This window comes from Sebastes fasciatus, chromosome 7, assembly GCF_043250625.1.
Source record: "Sebastes fasciatus isolate fSebFas1 chromosome 7, fSebFas1.pri, whole genome shotgun sequence".
Taxonomy (NCBI): Eukaryota; Metazoa; Chordata; class Actinopteri; order Perciformes; family Sebastidae; genus Sebastes; species Sebastes fasciatus.
The window spans coordinates 17579819-17599303 of NC_133801.1; the positions used below are offsets into that span (position 1 = coordinate 17579819).

Here is a 19485-nt window from a genome sequence, read left to right on the forward strand (position 1 = left end):
CACACACACACACACACACACACATAACTACATGCAGAGACTCGCCTGCCAGGTCGAGCATACTGATGCATGCACCAGAGCATGAACATTGAATTTCCTCTGCTGATCTGCAGTCAGAAATGCTGACCTATAACTGTCCAATAATGTCAATCAGAAAATTAAAAAAGTTATGAGGCAGAAAGCTACACCCACACAGGCTAAACTCAAGTATAAGATAAGATAGAACTTTATTAATCCCGAAGGAAAATCTTGTGCCAGAGATTGCTCAAAAATCAAGTGTATAAAATAAAAAAGTACTATTTCTAGTACTAGTGCCTAATAGAATAATTATTAAGTAAGATACATTTAGTAAAATGAGTAAATAAGATAAGTAAAATAAAAAAGGTAAAGTAAGCTTACAAACAGAAAAATAAGTAATATTGCATATGTTGGACATTAAGTATAACTTCCATTATACCAGACTTAAAAGCAGTAAAAGAGACAATACTTTAATAGCAGGCCCTATTTTCAAATCCCTGGTATCCAAATAGAGGTAGAAAGCTACAACCACACAGGCACTACAGTATAACTTCCATTATACCAGACTTCAACGCACTAAAGACAATCCTTTAATAGCAGGCCCTATTTTCAAGTCTCTGGTATCCAAAATGCGTTGAAAGGAGCCAGCTGAGGTGGTTCGGGCATCTGGTGAGGATGCCCCCCTGAGCCCCTCTCCCTAGGGAGGTGTTCCAGGCACGACCAGCTGGGAGGAGGCCAAGGGGAAGACCCAGGACTAGGTGGAGAGATTATATCTCCACACTGGCCTGGGAACACCTCAGGATCCCTGTCAGAGCTGGTTAATGTGGCCTGGGAAAGGGAAGTTTGGGGTCCCCCGCTAGAGCTGTTGCCCCCTGCGACCCGACCCCGGATAAGCGGTTGAAGATGAGTGAGTGGTATCCAAATTGCTGAAGTGTGCTCGAGCAGTTCACTGAGGCAGAAAGCTACACCCACACAGGCTAAACTACAGTATAACTTCATAAGACCAGACTTAAAAGCAGTAAAGAAACAATCCTTTAATAGCAGGCCCTATTTTCAAGTCCCTGGTATCCAAAAATGTTGAAGTGTGCTTGATCAGGTCACTGAAACCAAACCAAGCTGAGTGCTTTCTCTTTAGGCGGCGTTGATCTCCTCCAAAGAGGGAAGCAAGCCAACAAAAAAAAGTTCCCCTGCGCAGTCAAAAGTAAACAGAAATGCTTCACTTCTCTTCACAAAGTTTTATTAAGCAATTAGAATAACAGCACATTACACGATCACATGACAAATGTTTATAAAAAATGGTGATCTTTATTTAAATCCAAGCTACAATGTCACAGGATGTACAGTACAACATAGTAACCGGGCATTACTGGCATGAAAATACACCTTTCAATTTCATTTCTCAAAGGGCTAAGGGGAAGTACCCTTGTGAAATAGTTATCAAATATTATCCCGAAGTATTGTGTACTGAAAACTAAACACAAATGCACATATGCTTAGATGTATCCACAAAAAACAAAAGACTGCATCTTCTTGAAGAAGCTTTACTGTAATAAAGGAGGTAAGAGAGTGGGGAACAAAACATTTATAGAAAATATCAAAAAAAAAAAAAAAGAACTTAGCAGGTTCCTAAAAAAGTCCTAAAGCCTTTACATAAAAATTTCCCAAACATCACAGTTGCATGTGTTCAATAGAAATATTACAAGGGCTGTTCTGGACCGGCTCCACATGATTCTGGCAGAGCTATCTACAAAATGTGATGCTCTCAGGCATACATGTCCTCGCGGTCTGCGTTATAGACCTCACCCTCCTGCAGCGATGCAAAGTTCAGGAAGTGCGAGGGCCGGTGGACTTCGTGGTAGAACTCCTTGGGGTTTGCCAGCTGCAGGTCGTACTTCATGTTGGGGTCGTGGCGAACACCTAGAGTAAGACGAACAAAAATGGTTATTTGATATCACCTATTCTGCCAATGCGTGACTTAAAGTGTAACAGTCCTGCCTTAATAAGCCATGAATGAACAGTACAGTAAAAATCAATCAAACTGACACAGGGACGGATCGGAAATATCAATGTATGGCACCGACTTCTGTCACGAATGTAAACAAGCAGCAGTATGGAGGCAGATTTAAAGCTGAATTGTTTAGCTCAACTGATAAAAGTAGAAAACGAAAGTTCATCTAATAAAAATTTAAAAAAAACTATGACTACTGACCCATGAAGTTGTAATTCCAGGACACCTGTCCAGGCACCATGAAGAAGCCCAGGAAGCGATCAGAGAGCAGCATCTGCACTCTCTCATAGTGGGATGGCAGGTAGCCTTTAGGGTTGTTGCCCTTGTCGGTGTTCTGCCGACCCCACTCGTAGCCGCTGGGTGTCAGCTTGTAGGCTGTAAGCGTGCACGAGCCTGGGGTGAAGCTGGAAACAGAGGTAAAATGTATTCATGTACCATTCAAACAACAACCATCACTTTACTATGCAGTTAAAACGGTAACATCTTTATAAACGGAGCACAAAAGAAAACCAGCTGTAGCAAAAAAGTCTTTCACGTGTTTGTTATCAGACTGTGAAAAAGCAGAAAACAATGACAGGCAAGAAGCAGCAGCACAGATGTAGGAGCCACAAAAGCACAATGAGCTTCCATATTTTACTTTTAACGGTGTGTCATGAAACATACCTGCAAGTGATGATGATGGTCTTTTCTCCGTCCCACGAGGGGTTGTCAGCCATGACCTTGGCATGGGTGGTGACGTCCTGTGGGGACAGCTGGGGCGACTCATTAGGCTGAGTATGGATCCAGCCGAGGGGCTCCATTTCCTGTTTACAGAAAGGAAAGAAGTTTAAAATATTTGCTGGTACAACAAAAAGCACAATTTAAAACGTTTACAAAGCAGCGAGTACAACTAACGAGAACTTAGGGATGTCACATTGAGGAAACTTTCCCCTCGGTTAATAAACTCGTTACAACACCGGTGTTACCGATTACAGCAGACATTTTACAAGAAAAGACGGCGCTCAATATATGTAGAGCGCCTACTTCGATCTTTACCGTCGGATGGCTGTGTGTCTGGCCTCTCCGGTCCAGCTTTCGCTGCGAGGCTGGCGCCGCGCACACCGGCTGTGACCGCTCTGTCCTCTGCACAGCGATTGCCTCATTAACGTTATGGTGTCCTTATAGCATTGGGTTTAAATCCGAAGTATTGCCAAATAGGCGCTTTTGCTTTTCGCTTTGACATCAAATCGGCTGCCATCGTCTTGTCTGTCAACTCTCTTTCATCCTGTGTGAGAAATCTGACACCTGCTGCTCTGAGCTGAGACTTCACACGGAGCAGGCAATTTCACTTTCAGATTGTAGCGTCCGTCGTCCGACTACGTATCGACAACATGCCGCTGATACAGCAAAATTAACCAAATGGGTTTTATTTTTTATTTTAAAAAAAAGGCTAAACAACGGTGGGGGTGGTGGGTACGTAATGTAATCGGTGCGTGTCCGACCACGATGTAACACCGGTAACACCGACTAATGCGATAAGCCTAACGAGCACCCATCATAAAATAGTAAGAATGAGCATGTTTGCCTTACTTTAAGGTATTCATGACCAGGCAGCTGGTTGGGCAGGTGGACAGTCTGGTGTGTCCCCCACTGTGGTACCATGACGATACAGCGGATCTCCTTCACCTGGGGGTTGTCTGGTGGACTGGTGCCATACAGGTAACCTGCAATCTGGATCAACACAGTGCACCGTCAGTATCTACAGACATCTTTACTTTGCACAGACGTGATGAGGCACCCTCAGGTAGAGATGTGCATCAATATAATCAAAAGAAATAGTTTGTCCATCAGCTGCAGCGCTATTTATTATTTACATACTTGTGCTCGCAGATCTGAGATGCAGATGAACTTCTTGAGAACGTTCTTAGGCAGGATGTAGGTGTAGCCCGTCTCCTTGATGTCGTCAGATGACACGTAGATGTGGTTGGTTCGGAGGTGGAGGTTGGCAGCAGATATGGCCCTGACAGGTGAAGAACAAGCAACATTAAAGTTAGGACTGCCTAGTTACACATTTACTACAATACGCTATGATGTTATTTTCCTTTATGAAGAAATGCCTCAAAACAAATTCAAACAAGCCGTCTGCTCACCTGACTCTCCATTCGGTCTTAGAGGAGAAGGTCTGGGTCTCGTAGTTGGAGGTGGTGGAGGTGATGATCTCGTCACCGTGCTTGTTGACAGTTCGGGTCTGCGTGGCTGTGAGCTGCGACTGCTCTTTAGTCTGCTTCTCGATCTCGGCAATCTGCTGACGCTGCTGTGACGGAGCTGAGATCTCCATACCCAGGATGATGTCACGGATCTCAGACTGGGTCAGCGAGGCCACATTCACACTGGATGAAGACAAAAGAACTATTAAATAATCTGGCTTTATTCTGTTCTGTTGAGTTACAGAAAAGGACTATCAAACATCTATCCGAGCAACATATTCAGGCCATAAATTAATACATACTTGTTCTTTTTGCCATAATCTGCCAGAATGAGATCCTTGAGTTGCACTTCCACCTTGATCCACTCCTCGTCAGTGAGCGTGGGCCAGATGTGATGAGGCTCGGTGATGGTCGTCTTGTCGGGTTTCAGGATCACCTTGGCGCGGTCATTGTTGACGTGGAGCGCTCTGAGGATCAGGATGAGTCGGGAGAAGGCCTAGAGATTGGGGCAGACCACCAAACAAACTATTTACACAGGGGATAAAATGATGTCACCAAAAATAAATGCACCATTATGAGTGTTGTTGGGAAATCAGCTTGGATCAGCCCAGGTATACTTGACAACCGCAAGGACAAGTTTGCTTTATTATTTGTGGTGGTAATGAAGCACTTCCATAGAGACACAACACAGTCATATCATTTTAGCCTGTTGTGAAACTCACTGTGTAAGACGAGATGGTCTTGAGCCAGTCGTCGTAGAGGTTGAACAGCACCATCTGAGGCTCTGTAGCCTTCAGGATCAGGTCTCCGAACTTCTCCACCTTCAGACAGGCCTGGAAGGGCAGCTGCAGCTCAGAGCCTTTGATCACGATGTTGGGGAAGTCGAGCAAGTGGACCTGCACATAGAGAATGATTGTATTAGATCTGGAAAGCTGTCTGGAATTACACCAATACGATCCTTCAAGGCTTGTAATTATTATTATAGCAGTTGTTAGCATGAGAGAGTCTCACCTCCAGAGGGTCCAGCATGCCCTTCCTGGTCACAATGATCTGTTTGGGCTGCTCTTCCACGGGGAGGGAGCGAATCAGGGCAGCCACTTCTTCAGCTGTCTTCCATTTGGCCAGCTGCAAAACAAGAATAAAGTTAGAATCTAATGATGGAAAGAGCAACTTCAGCGTATCTATGTAGTCACTTCAAACGGGTAGGAAGGTGTTTGAATGCGTCTGCGTCACTTAGTTGCAGACAATAGAGTTAAGACCTTCATAAACAAACAAATTCAAATAACCGCATGTTTGGTAATATTGTTTTCAGAATACTTTATAAACCCCGCCAAATGCTGACAAAAGCAGCCCAAATTTCATCTACAAGCCCAACGCTATTTTTCCCAGCATAACTTAGTCAAAAGTAGCCCAATTTAGTTGCATTGTTTCCAGAATACAAAGAAATGCGCAAAACAATTGTGGAACAAAACACAAAACAAATGCAATGATAGTAAGAGCCTGTACCACAAAAAACAATATATACATATATGATACAAATCACTAAACACAATAGGAATCAATCCATAGCAGACTAGGTGAGAATGAAAGTGAGGAGTGGTGGAGTAGAGCCGTACCTGTCCCAGACGTTTCTGTCCAGCCCACACAGATGTGTGAATGATCTTGAGGAAAAGCTGTCCAGTCCTGGGGTTGAAGATGAAAATAGCTCCATTGATGGGCTTCGTGGTCAAGTTACCCTCAAAGGTCTGTTGAGATAGATGGAGAATATGTGTGACTAAATTCAAAAGGACACATTTTCTTCTATATTCCTATGCAAAAGCAACATATTCAGACACTTTATTTACAATAAGACGCAGTAATTCCAAAACAAACGGCCGTGTGCCCTCACCTTGTGGATGGTGACTCGGTACACGTTGGTGTCATCTACAAACCAGATGATCTGGTTGGAGAAGAGTTCACCGTAGTTCTGAGAGGACAGGTAGGGCTCAGTGGGCTCAGAGGAGTACAGCTGCAGACCTTTGCGGATGCGCTCCCTGAGCACGTACAGGGCGGGGTTGGCTTTCATGATCTTGGCCATGGCCTGCTGGATCAGAGGCTTGCTTCCAGGGAACCAGTTACCATAGGCACTATGGAGGAGATACAATAACATACAGAGTTAAATACTAACGTGAGATTATTTTTTCATCAATATTTTCTTCGTTGATACCCGGAGAAAAACACTTCATGGGAGGTCAGAGTACATCTACCCTACAACACCATTTGAGCTGTGACTTTCTGTTGCAGACAGTTGTGTTCATGTAAAACAAGTTAGGAAGCTAGTGTGAAGACTTCCAAGGCTACTGCAGAACATACTTGACATGAACAAGTGGATGTCAGAATTCAGGCAATGTTGTCAAGCATTTACCACACATTTCTGGTTTATTTTTACACACCTATAACGCACTGGGGCTCACTTTAAATCAGGAAGAAAACACTGCTTTGCCCTCTTAAACCATCAATTAATGCAAATTTTCCTGTAGCCAAAATGACTGTTAATGTGTTAGATCAAACAACATAATTATGTGGCATCCTATTTTTAGGTTTCTCTTTTAATCAGTTAGTATCTGCTATCATACTGGTCATGTACCCATGCTTGTAACAATCCTAACCTGTGGAGGTTGTAAGCCAGGTCGATAGCAATGAGCACCCCCGTGGGGGAGGGGTAGATACTCATGTTGTCGGTGGTGTAGTCCAGGAACTTGGCCCTGGCGTAGCGCTCGATGTCGTGCGAGTCATAGTCACCCCAACGCAGCTGGATGTCGATCCAGTACTTCTGTGTGGTGGTGCTGTCCATCACGTCTCTGTAAGAGGAGATGCACATTTTAATTCATAGAAGATGAGATTAAGGACCTTTAAAATGCTTCCGTGATGAGTTTTATGAAACCCATTAATGTCTTCAGAGCACCTAGTGTAACTTTAAAATATATTCAGTGACATTTTTTCTGGAAGCGAAAGTTATGTGAAGATAGTTTCAAAAGTCATACTTGGAGTCAGCAAGCAGAGATGGTCGAGAGACGTTCCACTTGTACGATGCAAAGAGGAGGATGTCTGCACACGATGAGTTCATCTTGTACGACTTCCTGGGGTGGATGGTCTCCTTCTGCACCGTCTCAATCTCAAGAGCATCCAGCTCCTGATCAAACACCTGGAAACAAAAACATTGTGGTCAATAATCAAGCAGGTAAAAAAGCCATTTTAAGAACAAATTTCAGTGTGCTCCATTTCCATAACGAGGTCAAATAAATCAAACCTACCTGACAGAGATCCATGACGATGCTCTCATGAATCTTCTGCCACAAGTGAGCCCTGAAGATCTGAATGAGGGAGATCTTCAGTGTGGGGATCTTGCCGTGCATGAAGATTCCTGTCAGGTCAAGTTGCACCTGGAAACCCACGTACACCTAAAGACAGAGGACAGGAAATGAAGGTTGAGACAGACATGTTTAAACCATTTAGACAGTTCTTCATCATTGACTGTTTTTGTACAATAACCTAAAAATCAGATACATTTACAGATGTTGGTTGTACTAACGTTGGCTCGGTTGATGGTGGGTGACCACCACAGTGTGAAGCGACGGTTGGGGATTTGGTTCAGACCAGACCTCTGGGCATTGGTCAACTTCTTCCATTTCATGGACTCCTCAAAGCCACTGGCCTTTTCCCTAAAGACCAGAAAATGAGACAATCTTTAATGAAGGAATAAAACAAATCCACAACTTGGAAAAATTAGCTCCAAGGAAGTTATCATTTCAGGAGGGAAATATAGAACACGCATACAAAGTACAGCAAGTATTTTGGTTGTGCTCAGGAGACTGAAGTTCAATATTGTTCACAGAACAATATTGAACTTCAGTCTCTTCTTTTGAGAGTTGTCTGAGCCTTAAAATTATCTCTCATTTTTCTGATATTCTCGCACTATAAGCTTTCTTAGTATCAATGTACTCTCACCAGAAGAGACCCTCCCAGGTGGGAAAGTAAGTGCCTTTGAAGAGCGTGTGCTCTAGGATGCCCTCCACTCCGCCCAGAGCCTGGATCATGTCTGTGCGGTAGTTGTTCAGGTTCCACAGTTTGCCGTCGTGCCTCTGATGGGTCCACCAGAATGGATTCTGCTTCAGCACCTGCACTCAATCGATACAGAGACATCATTAGATATATGCATGTTGGTGTATAATGCAACTTTATAAAAAACAGTCAGTATGTTGACATGCTAATTATAAGGATTTGTGGTACATTCATGTTAGAATCAAACTAAAAACAACTGATCCCTGGTACATAATTTCTCAAACTATCAGTAGTGTCTCCATCATACCTGGTACTGTTTGAAATCTGTCCTGACTCTCCAGCCTTTGTCATAGGCCAGTGTGTGTCTGTCCTTCTGGAAAAGTGTGTTGATACGGGGGATTCCTCTGTCCCACGAGTCCTCCAAATCCTCCAGGGTAAGACGCCTGAAACACAGAAAACACATTGCTACTTGTCTTGTCGAGTTCCAGCTCACATTTGTTAAAATAAATACTATTGGATCAGTGCAGAACTGCAGATCCTGTGAATTCAACAAATGATCTGATTAAGACAATACCTGTTCTGGGCGATGGCTTCCTGTCTTTTGAGGGCGTACTCGGCCCAAACCCTCTGAGAGTCAATGAACTCGCTCTCCCATGGTTGAATGTAACGATACAGGTTAGGAATCAGCTGATCTTCTTCATGGCTCATTCCAGACCTGAAGTGGGTGATGCCCACATCTGTCTGCTTGGACCACCTGGTGGAGAGAAAGAAGAATTAAAGCCCAGTTTGCTAAATGAATTTACTGACAAGAGATCAAGACAACAAACGGCCTGCATGCTGACTTTAACTTACCGCAAGTCTGACTGTGGAATAAGCACGTGGCCCATGGACAGCATGCCGAGGCCGCCCAGCTCTTTTGGAGTGTAGAAGACTACAGGAGGGAAACGGCTAGGCATTTTGGAGTTCAGGCCGATCTTGATACGCGTCTGGATCTTGTTCTCACACTTCACCAGCAGGTCCAGGAGCTCCTGGGTGTTGACCACGGCCTCGCGGAAGTACGTCATCAGACCGATCAGAGCTGTGTTCCACTTGTTCACAATCTGGAGGTAAATACGGGACATAATGAAATATTCTGACAAGGTAATTATCCGTGTTCCGTTTTAACATCATGTGCTACTGCTCTAGTTTTTTAAGAAAGGTTGTCAGCTGACCTTGGTGAATGTGGTGGATCCAGAGGCCATCAGGATCTGACGCACTCTGTTGTGGAAGCGCTGCATCGATTCATCGTCCACACGCAAGAAACACTGTGCTGTCCTTTCTTTGGTCACCTACACATAGAAATACAATACAGAGAACTTCAAAACAGGAATGTGATCATGGACACTATTAGACAGACAGCTGTAAGTGCCAGTACTGTAATCAGATATATCCAAACTGTTGAAGTGAAGCTGTTAGCATAACAGACGCTTATTTTGGGCATTGGTTCCTCACCTCATTCTGCAGGTTCCACACACCATCCTTGTGAGTGAACTCCTCGTAGCTGGTTCGGCACTTTGGCAAGATGCGGCACTCAAAGCCACACATGTTGAAGAGCAGGTTGGGGTTGTCTTTGCTGTAGACCGAAACAAAGCTGTTCTCCCACTGGACAGTGGTCACGGATCTGGGCAGGCGGTTCTTGATGTCCCAGAACACAGCACGTCCCCTGGGAAGAATAAGATGAAAGAGGGGATTATGGCTGTTTGTCTCCAAATCTGGTAAAATAAGAATAAGATTTAATAATAGAATAATCTAATAGTTTAAGAAGTGGCACTCACAAGTTGACGTCGTGCTTCATCAGTCTCATGCGGGCATCGCGGGGCCAGCACTTCTTGTTGTTGTAACCCACTATGTTCTCATTGTTGGGGTCTGGGTGCTCAGTCAGGTACCTCTGAATCAGATCCCTGGCCTCATCAGCAGAGAACCTGGTGGACCCATGAAAAAGCCACAACTTATAATTTATCAACAAAAACCTCCTTTTTCATTCATGTTCACAAATCTGTACCATTTGGCAGTGAAGGCAGAAGCCAACTAATGCAATTTTAAATGTCTGTCCATCAGAGCTTGTGTTGACAAAAAGCAGTATTCCCAAAAGCCACGTTAGGAACGTCTTTTATCATTGTGGTGACTCAATCCCACCTGAAGAAGATGTGGATGCGGTCGATGTAGCGGCAGTACAGTCGGATTGGGTGGGCGCTCTCCGTGGGCGTGTCTTGGAAACTGAGGAAGTCATTGGGCATCTGAGGCGGGCCGGCCATCTCGCTGGCGCGGTGCAGGCCCAGCACCAGCAGGTCCATCACCAGACCGTAGTACTGCACAATGAACGAGGCAAACTGGAGCCCCCTGATGATGCCATAGGAGTTGGTGTGGTTCATGTCCTAGATAGACAAAGAGGAAAACATTTAGATCAAATACCAGAGAAACTTATTTATAAAGATTCTAAATCAGATTTAAAATGAAAGAGTGTGTTTACCTTGTAGTTGATGACCACGTTGTTCTTGGCTGTCATGTAATCAGCGATGTTGTGGTCAACAATCAGACGCAGCAGCCTGTTGAGCAGGGTCAGATCAATCTTCTCGTACATCTTCTCGTAACGGGACTCCAGCATCACGTTGCACTCTCCCTCCGCCGTCTCCCACACATCCTGCAGGTTGTTGATGCCTGAGGAGAATTAACAAAAGGATAATGTTTGACTTGTGGTCCCCTTCCAACAGTAACGGTAGTAATCAGACGGGATGTATGTCATTAACAAAAGTTTACTTCCACCTAAATGCATACTGAGGTATTACACAATATGATCAGACTTTCATACAGTTAACACTATTACTGGTCCTGACCTTGGCACCACTTGTAGACCAGCAGCGGTGGCGGTTCAGTGTCAGCAGGTTTGATCCAGGGAGGGAAGAGGCGCCTCTTGTCCGCCTCGTACCACAGGTACTGGTCGAGGTAGGCGTCGGTGATCTTCTCCAAGGGCTCGACATCATACACGGGCACCAGGTGACTGTACAAGTCCATGAACTCGATACCCACCTGCAAAAGAAGAAGTCGTTCTGAGACTGACGGGAATCAAATATGATGGCTAAGACACACGTTTATAAAAGCGTCATTAAATTCAAGGCTTATAGCAAACAATTCCTGCAGTCATCCACAAAAAGCATGATGATAACATGATACTCAGCTAATTTCTGAATAAGGCTTCAAGTCACTTTTTCCTGCCAACAATCTAATGAAACAAGCTCTGTTAAGTAAAGAGCTTTTCATCCATGGACAAGAAATACGGTGCAACATTTTCCCCCTATAACATATGTTTATGTTTACCAATACTGACCTCTTTGAAGGCTCTCTGTGTGAGCAGGTGACGTTTGATCCTGGACAAGGCCTCGTGAGGGTTGTCGTACGCCTGCTCAATGAGCCCCAGCTCCTCCCTCTGACTCTGGTTCAGACGAGACTTCACACTGCGGGGGGACGCAGAGACACAATATGTAGAGAACAACATTCTGGCATTTCCTGATAAAGTTGTTCATGTTGAAACGTGTGTTTACCTGTACGCCTCCTTGAGCCTCTCCAGGGCCAGGATGAGCAGCTTGGTGTCGTGTTTGTAGGACAGCGGGGGGAAAGGGATGGGCGAGAACCGCCGGCTCTCCAGCCAGTGAACGGTGGTGGTGTAAATGGCCACCGCCTCTTCGGCTGTGATGTAGGGGCCATCCTGTAAGCAGGACATATACACTTCATTAAAAATATGGCAAAATGAAAAGATCTTAGGCATTAATGTTCATGTATTAAGTTGTTATTTGCAAATATAAATGTGGGTGATTAGTACATGTTAATAAAGTACAAATATAGCATAAGAATACATGATTAGAAGCAATGTCTGAATGGTGAAGAGACAAACTGCAGCTGCAGCCAGTAATAAAGAGTCACCATTCATTTTAATATTCCTCTAGTTCTTACGCACAGGCAAGCAGACCAATGCAAGTGCGCCTTTGTAAGAGGACTTTACTCAAAACTTGGAAATATAACTAATCAACGCAAACGTTTATAAAATATTGACAGCGTAAAAAACACAAATCCAGCTTTTTATTGATGGAAAGACCATTTCAACATTTCCTTTTTGAGCTTTCTTTCTGTGTGTCACCTTCAGGTAGTTGTGCTGTCTCTCCTGCTCAGCTTTCAGGTACAGACGGGTCAGCCTCCCCAGGTTCTTCTTGCACACCGTCTTGTCCACAGTGGCTCCGCGGCGGATTCGCTCACGGTTGTAGTGGGCGGTGTTGGTCCACCAGTCAGCTTTGGCCTTGACGTAGCGCAGGATCATGTTCTCAATGGGAGTGGGCAGGCCTGGCACCTGTAATGAAAGAAAGACAAATCCTAAATTCAAACAGGGCAGCGCTTTAAGGATTCTGTGATTAATCCTGGTCTTTTGATAACAAACCATCCCCTCTCCCGTATCACACTTAGTCATAGTGGAAATGATCTCTGTGACGCACTGACCTTCCAGGGGATGTTGGCCTTCCAGCACCTCCAGGACTCGCTGAGGTGCTGCAGGATGGTTCTGGCCTTGTTCTGTTTGATGCCCTCGGGCATCATGTCCAAGATGTCGTGCATCACAGCGGCACGCAACTCCAGGTCAAAGTGAGACTCCACGCGCTGTTTGGTCACCGTCTTGGCTACGCCCTTGGAGTGACGTCCTGTTGGGGCAATCGAAAAACAACGGTTTATTATTTCCTGCAGACACAAACCTGTGCACCATCCGTTTTGTTGCTGCAATAATAGTAGCCACCACAAAAACATGGGGGAGTGTATATGCATACCTTCAAACTGCCTGGCGAGCAGATTCCCCAGCCACCTCTCCAACAGCGGCGTGATCCCCCTCATGAAGAACAGCCACACTCTCCAGCCGGGAGCCCAGAAGCCACAACCTGGACCTTTGCCCACAGGACCCTGAGAACAAACAAGAAAATCATAATGAATTCAAACTTTAGATGGCAGGCTAAAATGGACACCAAACATAATATTTCAAATACACAAACAGTTGGCAGATCAAATACACAGAGTATTTACTTACAGTGTTGAAGCGGTAGTAGATGAGATGCTTCAGATCTTTGCACATCCGAATTTGTCTCATCAACTTGTACTTGTATCGGTACATGCCTGTCAGCTGACCCACATGGGCGAAGATGTACTGCAGCCCATCAGACAACTACAATACAGAGAAGAGATTCTGGGATTAGTCAAGTATGAAATGACTGTAAAATAATCTTAAAAACACCACTGAAATCAATACAAAAAAATGATCACACTTCCTCTGCCACGTGTGCACCATCCACACGAGGCGTAAAAACAGCACTCGTGGACTCATAATGGCACATTATATTAGAAAGGCACGTTTAGGGGAGGTCTCCGAGTGTGTGACAGAGGATTTTGTGCTGTTTTTATGACATGAGTCCATGCTGTGACCGGAGGAGCTCATCACAAGTTCAAATTTGTTGCTGAACTCACCTGGAAGGCGTCAACATTTCCCAGTCTGTACTGCACATGGCTGTCCACCACCAGCTTGCTGAGACGCAGCACCTCTCTGCACAAGTGAAAGGCGTTACCGAATCGGGACTTCTTTCTTTCCTGGGGGACAGAAACAAGAACACAGTTGTAAGTCAACCTTGAAATAGGAAATTCGATTTTGAGTATTTTTTGTGAGTAAAGCTTCCAACAAAAGGATGAGAATATTGTAAATTCAGAGCAATATTTAACCTCCTATTGTTCATTTAGGTTTGATACAATGTTGTCAACAACAACAACAACAACAACAACAGGTGGATCTGTACCTTTGTGGTGAGAGTCTTGACAGGCTTCAGGTTGAAATTGTAGTCAAGATGCAGGTAGTTGAGGTTCTTACGGTGGATGAGCAGATTGAGCATGTTGTAACCCTGTCTGCAGACCTGCAGACCCACCTCCACCCAATCCAGCTTGGTGGACTGAAAGAACTTGGTGGCCTTGAAGGAGCGGAACAGATACCTGAAAGACAACAGATGGAAAATCTTAACAAAAAACAACAACTCATTGATGAGCTTCATTTAAAAAGAAAGCTTAACAGGAAATCAAATAAAGAGTCCAATGATGCTCACCTCTTCTTCTGGGCTTTGGGTGGTCTGTGTTTGAGAGCGTTGAGCACATAGTACTTGAGCAGTTTCTGGTACGACACGCGCACTTTCACTGGCTGTCCTGCGGGGCAGTGCTCACGGTACCTGGAGAATAATTTAACACACAACTAACATTTAGGTATAACATGGTACCAGAGGATTCCTTGGGTTTTTTCTAGTTTCATATGCCAGTATCTTCACTCTAGCCTTAAAGCTGAGCCTACTACAACCGAAAAATCACAAGTTGCGTAAATGCATTAAAGAAATTAGTGGCGTAAAAACAAATTTGCATTAACACATTATCGTGATTTCTTTGACAGCCTTACTTTACATCTGAATGATACACAAAATAAAACTTTCTGTTTGCAATCAGTACATTATGACACATTTAGTCTCGTTACAACAGGTTGGTTGTTTGCTCACCAGTTCTTGATTAGAGGGATATCGATGGCTCGCCTTGTGCGGCCAGATCTGAGGTTGAAGGGTCTCGGCGCCCACAGCAGAGCGATGCCGTTGGCTGTGTTATCTGTGTAGAGTGGGGTCTCCTTGAGGAAGGGCTCCACGTACTCAGGAAGCTCAAACTCCTCATCGTCTTCAGGCAGAGGCTCCTGACTCTGCGTGTGCAGGACATTACAATAATTTAAGAGCGAGTTAAAGAATACTGACTTGTAAATAGAACAGCTAAATGTAAAGAAAAGGGATCGTAATCATTTTCATTTCTGCTGGAGTTTTACCCCAAATCAATTTAAATAATTAGAAGCAATATCTGAATGATGAAGGGCCAACTGCTACTGCAGCCAGTCAAAGAAAAGTCACCATTCATTTCAATATTCCTCAAGTTCTTACGCACAGGCAAGCAGACCAATGCAAGTGCGCCTTTGTAAGAGGACTTCCTTCACAACATGCGATTTGTTGCGAGGGAATTATATTTATCTTTTCATAGCTGCCAAAAAGGTAGAAGGTGGATAATCATCCACACTTACCTTGACAGAGTGTCTGTGTGAAATGGGGTTGATCAGCGGGTCAAAGTAGAACGCTGGGAGATCTGGATCCTCCGTCTTGATAAACACCACGTTGGGTGTATGATACCTGCGAGGGGAAAGTCATGAGTGTCTACTCATTTAGTCATTGGATGAGCAAAGACCTTCATGGGCACTTCACACAAGTTACATCTGAATATTTTTTAATTAATTTAAGTTACTTTTAAATGAACTGCAACTTTAATAAATAACTCATTCATTCACTTCTTACCAGGTGAGGTGGACGTGGTGCGGCAAGTTGTTGTACAGGTAGGGAAAGGCGATTTTGTACTCTGTCCTGATAGGCTGTCGGATGATGATCTTGTTGATGTCGTTGAACTCATTCCAGTCTTCATCCCTGCAGGAAACACAGAGAAGGGTCAGCTAAGACACAAATCATCTATTCTTACTTGATGTTTTGTTTGAGGTCAAACAGGATTAATATTCAAACTATTACAAGAAACACAAAAAAAAAATTCATTTCTGAGCATGCAAGTGGTGGTCATGCCATGTGACCTCCACAATCCAATAAAATGAACAGAGTAAAGTCTGTAGGTCTATATGTATTTACTAAAGGCAGGAGGTCCTTACTGGAGGTTGATGTCCCTGACCAGTGGCTCAAACTTTGGTCCCCCGGGGATGGCCATGTTCAAGGCCTTGGAAGTGAAGAAAGCCTTGAGGTCAAACAGATAAAAGTAATTGAAATCCACCAGGTCTGTGAGCAGCTGGTTGGCCAGGCGGTACAGCGTGGACATCATGGGCAGCGTGAACTGCCAGCGACGGTAGGTGGTGCCATTCACAAACCTGGAAGAGGGCACAAATGAATTATTCTTTGATTCTTTTAGCAACATTTCAGCTGAAAATGTAAAATTGTTTGTCTTTAAAAGAGGGACTGGATGGCTTACTTGGCAGTGTCTTTGAGGGGTTGGTGCTCATAGAGCCACTCCGCAACTGAAGAGTCCTCCTCAGAGTCCAGCTCCATCTGGATCGCCTCCAGTGGCTCCACATCAAGGATGTTGTCAGCGTAGTCCAGCGGCGGCTCCTCATCATCGAATGGTGGAAAGCGCATCCGCTTGAAGTGCCGACGATCACGCTTCTCACGCCTCATCATGATCCACATGGTTCTGGGAGGAGGATAAGGGATACCAATGACTTTAGAAATACTAATGAGTATAATGCACTTGATGTGCCATGTACTACAAACATGAAAAGCATCGCCCAACATCCCACTCTCTCTTACCCCCACTGTGCGATGTAGACTGGCTCTATGACCCAGGGGATTTCATTCACAAAGGAAATAGCTCCGGTGATGTGGTAGAGGACGGGCACATCTCTGATCTGTTCCCAGGGCATGGGCATGTTTTCCAGCAGCTTCAGTACAGCATGGGGCATGTACTTGAGGGCACTGTTCAACAAAAGGAAAGATACAGGATGAGCTATGGCAGTGGTGATGCTAACCAATTAACAAAGAATTAAAATGGCAATTCATTTTTACCCGAGGTACACCCTCTTGTCATGGCGAAACTTTCTGTTGGTCATGTCTCCATGGTCCCTGATAATCTTGCGGACATGCTCAGGGGGCATGTCTTCCTTCTGAGCATCCACAAAGCCAAACTTTCTCTTTTCAGAGTAGCGCTTTGCCTGCAAGTGCTGCCATTTTCTTGCTGTAAAGTTAGAGGACATTTAAAACAAGATTAACCCACACCACAATCACTTGTGATATAACATAGTAGTTCTTAACCTCACCAGGCATGTGCTGCATTGAGTGAAAGTCAACATACCTTTCTCTTGCAGTTTTTCCTCAGACATGTAGTCCGGGATGGGCACAGGAAGGGGCACACCTGGTGGCATCCCTGCAGGGACCCCTCTGTAGGGGAAGGTAGCCGCCATGGCGTCTCACTACTGAAAACAACAAAACAGAAAATTTCTATAAACATTTCTCCCAAATGTGTTTAGTTTTAAATGTCATCAAGGAGTGCGGTTACCAGTTAAAACAGGGGAAAAAAATTGCATTTACATTACACATAGAAGCCAAATTGATGGGCAACTCTCCATTACATTAGGACACAGAGTTCTCTAGCTAGCTTACTCTTACAGACCATGGGAAGTTGAAATCAAATCGTATTCAACACAAACTGGTACTCGTCTCTTGGTAGAAAATGTTACTTGTGCACATTATCTAAATACTGTTATCTTGGAAAGACCACATTGAATTTGTCTGTAAAAAGACAAAACAAAGAATTTACTTTCTCTGCCGCCTCAGGTCTTTTGAGGCGAGTAAACAAATTCTTCTTGTGTTTTTTTACGTCTATTATTATGAGTGTTCTACAGTATTGTTATACTACAGGATACAAGAGTTTGTCCACTACTTTAAAGTCAAAACTGCACCACCAAATGAAAATCTGCTCAAAGATTGTAGATCAACCCCTTGAGAAACTCTATGAATCAGCCTATCATAATAACATCTTAAGGCTGGCTAACACCATTGTCTCTGACCCCAACCATGTTTTGAACAGTGAATATGAATTGTTACCATCAAAATCGGAGATACAGGGTTACACGATTTAATAAGGTCAGACTGAAGCACTCTTTTGTGCACCAGTCAATCCTAAAACTAAATATGGAGCCTAATCCCAGATCAAATGTGCGTTGAAGGGCCCTGAATATCATCTTCTGTGATTATAATGTTTAAATATACGTGTCCTTGTTTCTGGTCTGTCCTTTCTGTGATGTTTGTAATGTGTTATGTATGGTTAATGGTGATGTGTTTTGTCTGATGGGTCTTACTTGTCTGTCTGTGATGTTTGTAATGGGTAATGTATGGTTAATGGTGATGTGTTTTGTCTGATTGGTCTTACTTGTCTTTCTGTCTATAGTAACAGTATGTCTATTGGATGTGTACTTTTTGTCAAACTGAGCTGCCTATGGATGCAAAATGAATTTCAGTGCAAACTGACAATAATATCGTATCGTATGTTGCAAATGGAGCAAATTTCAAACCTGTCTGACCATAAAGTATCATCGTACTATCTAAGTAATGGCAACAAAACCATTCATTTGGCGGTTAGCTAGCTAGCTTAACAACATGGCTTCCCGTACTTACCAAACTGTAACGTGATGTACAACTTTAAGAAACGCAAACTACTCTTTAACCGTTCCGTAAACTTCACAGTACAAAATACAATCATTGTATTCTTTAAAATACGTCACACACCAAGGTATAAAACATTAAACCGACATTAGCACTCTCTTGTTTGTTGATCAAGCAGCGTGGATGAAGCTAAAGCTAGCCTAGCAGCTAACTAACGGCTGCATGTTAAACAATAAAACACCTCTCTACCTTCACTCACCGTGAGATCTATTAACGATGAAGACAGCCGTGTTACACACTCAATCATCTACCACATCTCTACTGTGGATTCTCCTTGTTTCTGATTCTCTGCGGTGTGGATTTGTGTTGATTTGTCTTCACGCACGACGGTCGACGGCGGCCACACGATGAACGCAGCTCACCGGGAATCACAGACAACAGCTACGCCGGATATACGTCACGTTCACCACTAAACCGTTAGGGCTCTACGTCGAAACTTACGCAAACGTTGGACAAGCGTAAATTGTTCAAGTACCCGGATGTTTCATTTTCCTCTGCACTAGTGCCCTCTGTAGTGTTGGAGGTGCAGCCTGCTGCAGGGTTTCATAAACAAGCATAACAAGCATACAGCAGTTGTTTTTTTTCATACTTTATTTCAAAAGTTACTAAAACATATTCAGATTTTTCATTACAAAGAATTCTGTACATATATTTTACAGTATAAAAATAAAATGAATTATACAACGAATAAAATGTAAGGAAAGGAAAAGATGAATAAAAACAAATTAAACAAGTATCTGTTAAATAATTGGAATAAATTTGAAATATCTAAACAATCTGATGGCAATTTAGAATTTTTGAGTTTTAAGTTTTCAATCATAGTCAAATATGTTTTAAAATCAGTATCTTTAAAAGTATAAAATGAGGGTATTGTTTTATTATTAATAATAAT

The 19485-nt window shown here is 43.6% G+C and overlaps 1 protein-coding gene across 5 annotated transcripts; it reads right to left on the minus strand.

Annotated features, from left to right (window-relative positions):
- Positions 1-1303: 1303 nt before the first annotated feature.
- prpf8 (pre-mRNA processing factor 8) lies at positions 1304-18984 on the minus strand. Of its 5 annotated transcripts, none has more exons than XM_074641914.1 (43): positions 18793-18984; positions 17224-17344; positions 16938-17106; positions 16683-16847; positions 16348-16566; positions 16034-16246; positions 15675-15800; positions 15407-15512; positions 14847-15037; positions 14409-14528; positions 14109-14298; positions 13786-13905; positions 13352-13486; positions 13098-13227; positions 12778-12974; positions 12425-12631; positions 11832-11995; positions 11618-11744; positions 11127-11319; positions 10763-10950; positions 10429-10667; positions 10068-10214; positions 9745-9955; positions 9465-9581; positions 9106-9353; positions 8828-9007; positions 8561-8696; positions 8200-8369; positions 7784-7913; positions 7506-7652; positions 7236-7396; positions 6861-7052; positions 6101-6338; positions 5829-5957; positions 5224-5337; positions 4935-5108; positions 4515-4708; positions 4156-4395; positions 3884-4025; positions 3596-3736; positions 2690-2829; positions 2228-2430; positions 1304-1935 (listed from the first exon to the last, which is right to left on the minus strand). In XM_074641914.1, the coding sequence occupies exons 2-43, from the start codon at positions 17330-17332 to the stop codon at positions 1781-1783; spliced, it is 7017 nt and encodes a 2338-aa protein (XP_074498015.1). In that variant the 5' UTR covers positions 17333-17344; positions 18793-18984; the 3' UTR covers positions 1304-1780. The 5 variants fall into 5 exon arrangements, with proteins under 5 accessions (XP_074498015.1, XP_074498018.1, XP_074498016.1 ...); XM_074641917.1 differs by having other exon boundaries at positions 12425-12624; positions 12774-12974; XM_074641915.1 differs by having other exon boundaries at positions 17224-17341; positions 18793-18975.
- Positions 18985-19485: the final 501 nt, after the last annotated feature.